The sequence below is a fragment of the Condylura cristata genome, unplaced genomic scaffold, assembly GCF_000260355.1.
Source record: "Condylura cristata isolate star-nosed mole 26May11 unplaced genomic scaffold, ConCri1.0 scaffold00004, whole genome shotgun sequence".
Classification (NCBI taxonomy): domain Eukaryota; kingdom Metazoa; phylum Chordata; class Mammalia; order Eulipotyphla; family Talpidae; genus Condylura; species Condylura cristata.
Window position 1 is genome coordinate 35,505,067 of NW_004567105.1, and position 11,069 is coordinate 35,516,135.

At 46.5% G+C, this 11,069-nt stretch overlaps 1 protein-coding gene across 1 annotated transcript in view; it reads left to right on the forward strand.

Annotated features, from left to right (window-relative positions):
• PKP2 (plakophilin 2) overlaps nucleotides 1-10,793 on the forward strand; it is a 61,032-nt gene extending 50,239 nt beyond the window's left edge. Inside the window, exons 11-14 of the mRNA XM_012735151.1 lie at nucleotides 2,288-2,441; nucleotides 5,897-6,086; nucleotides 9,257-9,344; nucleotides 9,478-10,793. Coding sequence (XP_012590605.1) covers nucleotides 2,288-2,441; nucleotides 5,897-6,086; nucleotides 9,257-9,344; nucleotides 9,478-9,546 — 501 coding nt within the window. The 3' untranslated portion in view covers nucleotides 9,547-10,793. The remainder of the gene's footprint in view (nucleotides 1-2,287; nucleotides 2,442-5,896; nucleotides 6,087-9,256; nucleotides 9,345-9,477) is intronic.
• Nucleotides 10,794-11,069: the final 276 nt, after the last annotated feature.

The window sequence follows — 11,069 nt, forward strand, 5'->3', positions numbered from 1 at the left end:
AGAGCCTGGAACTTGTCTGGGAAGCTACCAGAAGCCTGGCCTTGGGCTCTTCTTTCCCCACATGACTTCATATCGAAAACAGCTGCTCTAATGAGGCTGTATCTCTAGCATGAGTGACCTGGGCTCAGGCGCAGCTCTCTGAGTGACAGGTGGTAGAGCCCTCACACGAGATGACTCCTCTTAGCCTTTCTTTTCCATGTTAGGTTTCCCAAAACCTTTCCCAAACTACACAAGCCCTCTGTTAACTCTCTGCCAACTTAAAAGAAAAATATCAAAAGTTAAACTGTGCGTGTGTGCACGTCTTAGTGTCAGCTCTGTGCTTTGCCTGTGGCCCACGATGGGCTAACACCCCTTTAAGCATGTCCCCATTAAGGCCTATCTCGGAATCCAAGCAGCCTGGAGAGGTGCCGTTGAAGTTCTGAACACGCAGTTATTTCATAGAGCCCTTCACTTGTTAAACCAGTGTCTGACAGCACTTCCGACATCGCAGGCGGCCTCCCCACCCCCCGGGCACTATGTGGTGATGGAGACCAGAGGCAGGACCCCTGTGCTCCGCAATCTTCCCACTGGGCAAACAGGCATCCAAGTTCTTGAGAAGTTCCACGTCCACCAAGGCCGAGCAGTGGTGAGGTCCTCTTGGCTGTCCTGCTGTAAGCAGGCAGCTGACACAGCGCCTGACCTGTCTCCATCCTGAGGTCATCAGAGCTGGTCTTGAGTGGGTATTGCTGAGACAGTGACACAAGGACCCTTTATTCGCTTAAGGCCTGAGGTGCTGTGTGTTAAAATTGTCACTTGACTATACATTCCTGACAATTATGACTTTTCCTACTTTTCTTATGCTGAGATGGTGTGGTAAAAATCCTTGGTTTTGTCATTTCTGAAAGGAGCCCTCCAGTAAAATGGAATGTTAAATTCCAGAAAATTGAAAATAGAAGATTGCATTCCCGAAAATAGAACATTGAATTCCATTGAGTTCCATTGAGTTCCAGAAAATATCCAGCTGTTATATCATCACCCTGCTGTTCATAACTGAGACAGAGAGAAGCAACTGATGAATTTGTGCCTTGAATGGCAGAGACCTAAGGTGAACTGAATAGCTACCTGATAAATTAGTCCTAAATTTCCCCTTAACTGCTTATAAATCAATGTGACTATAAACTTCATCAGTTCAGACACAATGTATATTCTCATAATAAATACAGTAAGGGGGTGAAATTGATAAAAAAAATTTCCCCATTTAACAAACTCTCTAAGTCCAGTATAAATTAAAAGTATAAGTACACTAAGAGCCCCAGAGATGTGCTATATAGTAACTGTAGTTACTGTGTATCTGAAAGTTGGCCACAGCAAATCTTAAAAATCTTGACAAAATAAAATGTATAAAATTATAACTAGGTATGGTGATGGATACTAACTAAACTTACTATGGTAACCATTTCACCACAGATATGTATCTGTACATACACACATTTATACATAAACCAAATCCTTGTATCTACATCTGTAACTAATACAATGTTACAGCTCCCTGCAAAATATCTGTGCTCAAAGAGGAAGACAAAGGGAACTGCCAGGGAACTCTGACCAAGCCACATTATTCTCTTAACCTTTCTTTTCCATGTTAGGTTTCCCAAAACCTTTCCCAAACTACACAAGCCCTCTGTTAACTCTCTGCCAACTTAAAAGAAAAATATCAAAAGTTAAACTGTGCGTGGCACAGCAGTTTAAAGCACAGCATTAAGAAGCTAAAGCCACTTTAGCATGAGTTCGATCCCCACCTGCCCCAGAGGTGACCCACATGGCCTGGCAGACCTCTCCTGACCCTCCCGCTGCTCCCCTCAGCAGTGTACTTCATCAGTCACCTGTTCTGCTCCCCACCCTATATCTGGTGAATCCTGTCACCACCCCTGCACTCTGGCCTGTACCCCAATTCTGTATGCACAAATAAATAAATCTTTAAAAAAAGAAAGAAAGAAAGAAAGAAAGAAACAGATTAAACATCTGTACTAAAAGGTCAGAGTCATTGAATTAGTTTTTAGGCTTCAAAAACACTTTGAGAACACTTAATTTGATATCTTTGTGAAAAGCAAAATGTTTCCCCTACAAATTTTACCCAGCATCATAACTTAAGACACTGAATGGGCTGCTTGTACCCAATAATTAAGTAGAAACCTAGTGGGAATTTAGAGAGTACCTCCATTTAGCTCTGGCTCACACACCTCTTGGGAAGCTTCTCCAGGGGATATCACAGTGTGGGGGCACTTAGGGCCTGGTCCTCACCACACAGATGCCCACGGCAGTGTCCCAGACAGTGGTCCAGAAGGAGAATGGCCTGCAGCATGCCCGGAAGATGCTGCACGTGGGTGACCCAGTGGTGAGGAAGGCTGCTGTCTCCCTGCTGCGGAACCTGTCCCGGAACCTTGCCCTGCAGAACGAGATCGGTGAGTCCAGCCGTGACGTGTGCCCTGAACACGGACACCCCAATACTGCTCTTGTGGATGGTACAGAAGCAGTAACTAGTCTTTCAGACACGTGGCCATTATTGGCCAAAACAGACAAGAAACTGTCACTGCATTTAGCAGATTCCTCATAGACGGTGGCATTGAGGGTCAATACGGGGAAGCCTCTTTGCCCCATTTTGAGTCAATATTAATTGGAAAAGAAGATACTGATCCACTCTCGAAAGACCACCACATCAGATGATTCTCTCGTGTCATTCATTTGCATTATCCCTGTGAACATCTGATCGCGTTTGTGATCTAGTCAGAAATGACAAAAGGAAGATATGAAAATTCCTCATGCTTCGGAATGCCCATAAATTAGTCCTTCGTGACAACTGAAATGATAAACTGTTTTTAATAGATTAGATTAGTTAGGAACTTGCACAGAGATGTGAGCTCCTTACCCAAGACAGCCAGCAGCATGGCTTCAGGCAAGCAGCAGAGCCTGGAACTTGTCTGGGAAGCTACCAGAAGCCTGGCCTTGGGCTCTTCTTTCCCCACATGACTTCATATCGAAAACAGCTGCTCTAATGAGACTGTATCTCTAGCATGAGTGACCTGGGCTCAGGCGCAGCTCTCTGAGTGACAGGTGGTAGAGCCCTCACACGAGATGACTCCACTGACAAACCCTTTTCTCTTCTGTGATCAGACAGGTAGAAAATAAGAGGCTGCAGCAAACTAAAGCTGTTCATTCCAGATTGGCTTCATGGCAACATTAATTTGACTAAAACAATCTGCTTCGATTTGAAGTATGAATAGACAGGTATAAGAGAATCGGGTTGAAATATGTGCTTTGGATCTCTCGTGAGAGATCTCTAGGACTGGCTAAAATCTTTTCCAGGTGCTAACCTGGAATGAAGTCATCAGATTTATAGAAAGAAACTTAAAAGGAAGACCAGTGACTTGGCCTGGTGAGGGATGCCAGGCCATGCAGAGGACTGGGTCTGCACCCTGTAGGCTCCCACGCACCATGCCCTGACTGTCACCCTTTGTCTTGGCACCTAGCTGCATGATGGTGCTCAGCAGGGGAGGCTATAATCACCTCCTATCAGGATCAGACAACAGATAATGTATGCAAGCACCAGAAAATAGTGGGATGCGTTTCTGGTGTCTCGGTTCCCATTTGTTGTTACAGTTGTTTACAGACAGGTGTCTTGGTTCCATGGTCAGGGCAGGGCTTTTAATTTTATATCCAAGGTCCTAAGGTCCTATTTATTATTTAGGGTCAAACCATTTGATTGAGGGGTTTCAAGAGACAGAAAGAGATGAGGGGATGTCCTCCCTTGTGCTCAAACCAGTAGGGAATCTCCCCAGCCTCACAGTCACGGAAAACGTGCAAGATCTAGGCCCTCCCTGGTGGCGCAACGGGTTAAAGCACAGCACTGCAAAGCTGGCTGCAGGCACTTTGGTGCAAGTTCAATCCCTGGGCCGGGAGGTGACCCACCTGGCGCAGCAGACCTCTCCTGATCTGCTCGCTGCTCCTCTCAGCAGTGTACTTCATCAATCTGCCTGTTCCGCTCCCCACTCTGACTCTGGTGAATCCTCTCCCTGCCCCTGCACCTCTGGCCTGTACCCCAGTTCAGTATTCACAAATAAAAAAAATCTTAAAAGAAAGAAAACTTGCAAGATTCTCTTTTACCTATCCAGCATGAATGTATTTTCCAGGCCCATGGTCATAGGAGCAGGTCATAGGTTTTGGGCTGTGTAATATTTTTTACTGTGTAATATTCTTTTCAATTCTACTCCTATTGGAATATTTATTTGAGATTTATTTTCTTTATTTATGCATATAGGCGCTAGGATACAGGCCAGAGGTGCGGCAGGGATGAAAGGATTCACCAGAGACAGAGTGGGGAGCAGACCAGGTGGATTGAACACTGTTCAAGGGAGCAGCAGGCGAGACAGGAGAGGTCTACTTGCCATATGGGTCCGCTGCCAGGCTGGAGATCAAACTCAGGCTGCAGTGGCTGCTGATAGCTTGATAGTGCTGAGACTTAATCCCTTGCACCTCCACAGAGGCCCTGTGTGGAATATTTAAACTTTTATATTTTTCCATTGATAAGTGACACTGTCTAATAAAGAGCTCTTCAAAGCTTCTTGCATTTTCAAAGTGATGTTTTTAGGATGACTTTCCAGAAGTTGGATTACTGAGTCAAAGGATATTAAAATAAAAATCTTTAAAATCCTTGACATTTCTGTCAAGAATCGCTTTCTGTCAAATTGCTTTCCAGAAGATTTCTAACTGCTAAATACAGAATATCATCCTTTTAAAAATCTGTTATATTTTATTTCTGGTTAAAAAGGACTAAACTTTCTTGACAAACTGTTGCAGACATTCAATAAGCTCGAGCTCCTGTTCAGACACTTGCCCACGAGGCATCTACTCTCCCAAGAACAAAAAGGGAGTGTGGCACAAACCCAGGCCAGGCTTTGGTCCTGTAAAAGCAGATCTGGATGTGTCTAAGGGCCCCTTCGGGCAGGCTGGCGTGGAGATGCCCTGACAGCCACGCAGGGGTCAGCTCCGTACTGACAACCTTCAGCTTGTGAGAGTTCACTCCTGGCCTGCGTCCAAGTGAGCCTTTCACAGGGCACAGAATCCCAGATGCGTGAAATACTTTGTGTGTTTAAACAAAAAGACAAAACTTGAAAAAACTTAACTGTTAGTAGTAGCACTGACAGTGGGTAAAAAGCTTTATATCAAATTTAGTTCCAGCGGCTAGCCCGCTCCCTATTCTCTTCAGCACCTATTCCCTGCTAAGAAATCTCTCAACTCCGGAAGTCTAGGGCTAGATTTCAAAACTCACAGAATGAAAAAGTCACCTTACAAACCTAATTTTGTTGTTTTAAGTCAAGCTGAAAGATTGCATCAACTGTTAATTCATGTTAAAATTAACCCTTCAGATTCAACCACCACATGCTTAAAAACCTCTTTAAAAACAGTGTCTTAATGGAGCTGGAAGGGACCATGCTTAGTGAAATAAGCCAGAAAGAAAAAGAAAAATACCAGATGGTTTCACTCATAGCAGGAGTATAAAGGACCAGGGGGAAACATAGTAATAATGAACAGCTATATACCAGAAACATTTTACGGGGGTGGAGTGGGAATGGAATCAAAAATGGGGGTGAGGAGTGCACTGGACTGTGGTGACGGCACAGGGTGAACTGGTGATGGGAAGCCCACAGGGATTACAACTGAGATGGAAAAAGGCACAAAATGATGTAAAAATAAACTATTATAATTTTTAAAAATTTAAAAAACCACTTCTTAGAGAGCTTTCCATGTTTGTTAACCCTTTGTGTTTCTTTAACAAATGTCCTTTATCCAAAAATGTATGGCGATCTTAAGGTCAAGAAATGATCTTTTGGATCAAGTGGCCTTTTCTTTGCTCTTGCAGCCAAGGAGACACTGCCTGACTTGGTTTCCATTATCCCTGACACCGCCCCACGGACAGAGCTGCTCATCGAGACCACAGCCTCCGCCTGCTACACCCTGGCCAACATCATCCAGAACAGCTACCAGAACGCGAGGGACCTCCTGAACACGGGGGGCCTGCAGAAGATCATGGCTATCAGTGCCGGAGACAGGTAGGCACCGCACACCTGCCTGGTCCCACCTCCTGTGCTTGGTGTGAATCACCTGGTCATGTGGTCCTTGGGGGTCTGGTGGGCAGAAAGCTGGGCAGTCAGGCAGTGGGGGGTGCTCCAGGCCACCACTGCCCTCTCCTTTCTGAACCAATGCCCCGAAACCCCACAGCCCACCGGGCAATGCCATTATCCTTCCCGCCCCTGCTGGAAAGTGAGGGCAGCTGCATGTGGGCTGGGGGAGGGGAAGACTGTGCACAGGGGGTCCTTCTCCACCCCAAGTCTAAGGGGCTCCGGCACCCCCTGGTGGCTCTGAGCAGCAGGCTGACCCTGTGGGAAGTAGGAGCCAGCCTAGCACTTCTCCAACTCCTCCCTCACCTCTCACCTCCTGCGAGGTGTGAGGTAAATGAATTAATCAGGCCGTTAGTCACTGTGGCTCTCACCTGCGGCCTCCATCCCATTAACGTGGGTGCTGGCACATGTGCCTGCTTGTGGGCGCCTGGAATGTGGGGGTGTGTGCGTGAGTGTAAGTGCACACCTGAGCCTGGAGGCGGGGCTAAGCGGGTGCGTCACTCAGACGAGACTGCTAGGACAGACAGGAGCCAGCCAGAGAAATACTGAGAGAGAGGAAGCTGGTCTGTCCCCGGCTCAGCATTAAAGGCCTGTGACAATCTACTGAAGGCTCCGAAAATACCTTCATTTGTGAGAACTGAAGATGAACCACCCTGGCCTGGGGTGGTTGCACAACTAGGTCACCCCTCGCCCCTATTTCTGAGGGCCTTCACATTTTCCTCATTACAATAAAAATAGTGAAAAATAATTAAAAAAGAAAAAAAGCCGGGGGTCGGGGTGCATGAAAGAAGACAGAAGCCTCTATAACCAAGTAACTCCTACTGTTTAGGATGGGGCCCGAAAGGACATGAAAATTCCTCTCTTTTTACTTGACTGAATTGTTTGGCTTGTCAAAGACAAGTGGCTTTTGTAAACAGCAAAATAAAAAAGTGCTGCAGTGAAGCCAGCTCTGATGGAGAGGTGGTCCCTGCATACCTGCATCACTCAGGTGCTCAGCCTCAGGGGCCCCAGGGTGAAGGCCCACCTTCCCCTTCTGACCTCATGGCCTGCAGCCCCTCCCGGCAGCAACCAGGGCAGGAAGTCACATCCTGGAACTGCCGACCTCAGTCACCTGCCCAGGAGCAGCCCCAACTTCCCAGGCCAGCGGAAGCGGCCTCTCAGTCTTTGTGGGAGAATGAACCACCTCTGCAGACCCAGCTTCTGCACAGGTCTGCCTGACACCAGGCTCCCCACTTGCTTAGTGGGGAGCAGCAGTGCCAGGTGGGGCATAGGGAGGACCCATGCTGCTGAATGGGTCCTCCGAGACAGCTCCCAGCAGAGTCCGCAAGGAGCCTCTGCCCCTGTGGCTGCTGAGCTTTCCTGCTTGAGGGTCACAGGCCGCCCTGATGTCGGGCTGCCTGGGAAGCAGCATTGCAGTGTGGCCTCTGCCCACCTGAGTTCCCAGAGTCCAACAACCAGCTTGTGAACGGCCTTGTGCAAGCATAGAACCTTGTGGCCTTGAGACCCCTCAATTTTGTGGATTTCTCAGATCATTGAAAAGGGAGTTACTATGTTGGGGTTCAGTGACTATAGTTGACACACCTAAATTATGATGCAACATCAAAAAAAATTTTAAAGTAAGTCTATGAGTACAAATGTTAAAAAGAAAATCATTGAAAAACCCATTTTTAATAAATCCTCTCAAGGAAACCCAAAACGAGAAATAAGATTTTTTGGAAGATTTATTTACTTATGCATACAAAAAGTGGGGTACAGACCAGTGGTGTAGGGTGGTGAGAGGACTCACCAGAGACACAGTAGGGAGCAGAACAGGCAGATCCACTGAAATCCACTGCTGAGGGGAGCAGTGGGCAGGTCAGGAGAGGTCTGCTGTGCCACGTGGGTCAGCTCCCTGGCCAGGATCAAACTTGTGCTCTAGTGGCTGAGATAGCTTCATAGTGCTGAGACTTAAGCCTTTGTACCACCAGGGAAGCCCCAAGAGATATGATTTTAATGAGACATTCTGTGGGGGAGGAAGAAAAGGGACAATGAAACCATCATGAGGTTTTCTGTGTATGACATAATAAATATGGACCACAAGGTCACATGACTTGACTTACTCTCCGGAGAGACTGGGAGGATGTTAGCTCATCGGGGAGCCCAAAGTGTGTTTCTCCATGCAGCTCTGCTTCTCTCTGCTTGGTGCATCTGCATACTGCTGTATTTAATAATTTTTTTTTAAGATTTATTTATTTGTGCATACAGAACTAGGGTACAGGCTAGAGGTGCAGGGACGATGAGAGGATTCACCAGAGACAGAGTGGGGAGCAGAACAGGCAGATCGACGAAGTACACTGCTGAGGGGAGCAGTGGGGGGGTCAGGAGAGGTCTGCCACGTCATGTGGTCACCTCCGGGGCAGGCGGGAATCAAACTCATGCGGAAGCGGATGGAGCTTCTTAGTGCTGTGCTTTAACCCGCTGCGTCACCAGGGAGTTTTAATTTTTATTGATGGAACCTTTTCATTTTCTTATATCACTTTTGTGCGATATTTGACTTCTCCCTAGGTGTAGTCCCCATAAATCACCCACCACCACATCACCTGTGACCATCACCATAGTCCCTTGTGTTCTCCTGTCCCCTGTAGGCCTCAGATCTATGGATTACTTGCAAGTTTTGTCTTTTTCTTCCCCCAACTTTTTGTTCGGTTCCCCTATATTCCTCCTATAAGTGACCATCCAATTATTTTTTTCCTGACTTATTTCCCCAAGCATGATGCATGATCTTTGCTTTTTTTTCTTAAAAGAAAAATTTCAAACGTGTGCTAATCCAGGTGATGTAGGACAAAGGCCTAAGAAACAGGCCCCCAGCCGGAAGGAGGGCATTCAGGACGGCCACAAACGCGGGTCACCTGGGCCTCTGCACAGAGTCAAACTCTGGGATGACTTAAATTCGTAACAGGAGCCCGTTTTCCATTTGCTCAGAAGGAAAGCATGAAGAAGCTTTAGAAACAATCTTAACAGAGAGCCCCAGGAGCGCTGACTTATGCAGCCTGTCCACACAGGGTGCTGGCAGGAGCCTTAGACCTTCCAACTCAGCTCAGATAATCTCTCCTCCTTTCCAGCTACGCCACCAGCAAGGCCAGCAAGGCCGCCTCCGTGCTCCTGTACTCTCTGTGGACACACACAGAGCTGCACAACGCCTTCAAGAAGGTAAGGACACACTGGGCTGTCGCGGGCAGGGCCGGGGTGCTGGCCTGGTTGGCTCACACTGGTGTGCTGTCACTAACTGTATGTTTCTCTGGTGAAATGTTACCTTTCTTGTTTCTGTTTGCTTACTCCAAAGGCTCAGTTTAAGAAGACAGATTTTGTCAACACCAGGACTGCCAAAGCCTACCACTCCCTGAAAGACTGAGGGAGGTGCCCCCAAACCGCCCCACTGTTCTCAGCCACCAAAAAATCCCACTGGAAAATACCTATTTTTCTACGACCCAGCCCAACAGACATCAAGATAGCGTGCCCTGTTCCTTTCCTGCCTGTTGCCATAGTCCCTGGAATCCAGAAAACATCGCTAGAATATACTTTTATCAGTTTCCCAGAAGACATTCGCATGTCTGCACAGCCCACCAGCTGTGGGCCAGATTTCACTTACTACGAATGGTCTCTGCACCCAGGACAATGGCCATGGGACTCTTGGAGCTAACATGTAAATTATGTGGAATGGTCACCAATGGAGCCGGCCAGAAGCTGTCCCAGCCCTGGGACTTTGGAAGCTTGATTTACGTTTATAGCCTCTCTGGCTTCCCCTCTAGTCATGCAAATCACCTCTCCTGAAGCACAGTGTGGTTGAAACAGGAGTGGAAACCACCAGAAACTTCTTCAGAGCCCCCAGGAGAAAACTTAATGGCAAAATGGTTTGTTTACTCCCTGCTTCTCTGTCCTCATTTTTTCCCCTCTTATTTTCAGTTAAGAAATTTAGATCACAGCATGTACGTAACAGTAAGAAAGTGAACTGGGAGGTGGCTGGAAGGACTCGAGCATCTTTCCCCAAGAAAGGCAGCTTTGGCTGAGACATGCAGTGTTCCCTCCGAACACCAAGTCAGGGTGATTTTTGTTCAAGGAAATGCTTTGCCTATAACAACACTATTAAATGCTAATCTCCTGTTTGCCAGCACCTACCATGGGCTGGTGGAAGGACAGGTCGGGCTCTGCTCTTTGGTTTCAGGAGGAACCAAGGCCTCTTTGATCTGGCAGCCAGGTGACCACAGACATAGCTGGCTTAGTGCGTTGCTTTGCGACTTGAAAAATTAACAGGGTCTCTAAACCTCACGGTGTCTTCCCTGGGCCATGGCTTTAAGTCAAAGAAACTGGAGAGAAGCAAAATGAAGAAATCATGTTAAGGAAAAAGGTGCCTAGTCCATGAAGAAGTGAGAAGTCCTAATGCTGAAAAGTTGGATGGCACCGTTTGCTGCAGCAAATCTGTTTTGTTATTTTAAGTGGATGGTGATGAACACCCTTGTGAAATCAGCCTTCTCAACTGTAATTCTGTCATGTTTTGCTTTGTTTAAAAATATATATCTGACAGTGTTTGTTATAAGAAAATAAGAAGGAAGAAAATTCTTTCAGCTGCTTTTGTTCAGAAAAGTATAATAGCAAATAAATTCTAACTTCCAATTTGAATGTGGGCCTAAGTCTTTTTATTTAGAACTTACCTTTTATTTGAATTTGAAAAACCCAGTGAAAATGATTTGTGGCTATTAGCTAGTCCAAAGTAAGCTTAGATACCAGTGTTTGAAATACTGAAAAGAGAAATTACATCTCTTCCCAGAATTCTGATAATAAACATCTGGCATTTTCTACAGGTGATTTATTGGTGTCAAGAAGTTTCTTTGTTTTAAAAGGCAACCTAGAGGCTTCACTTACGTTGCACACAAAATG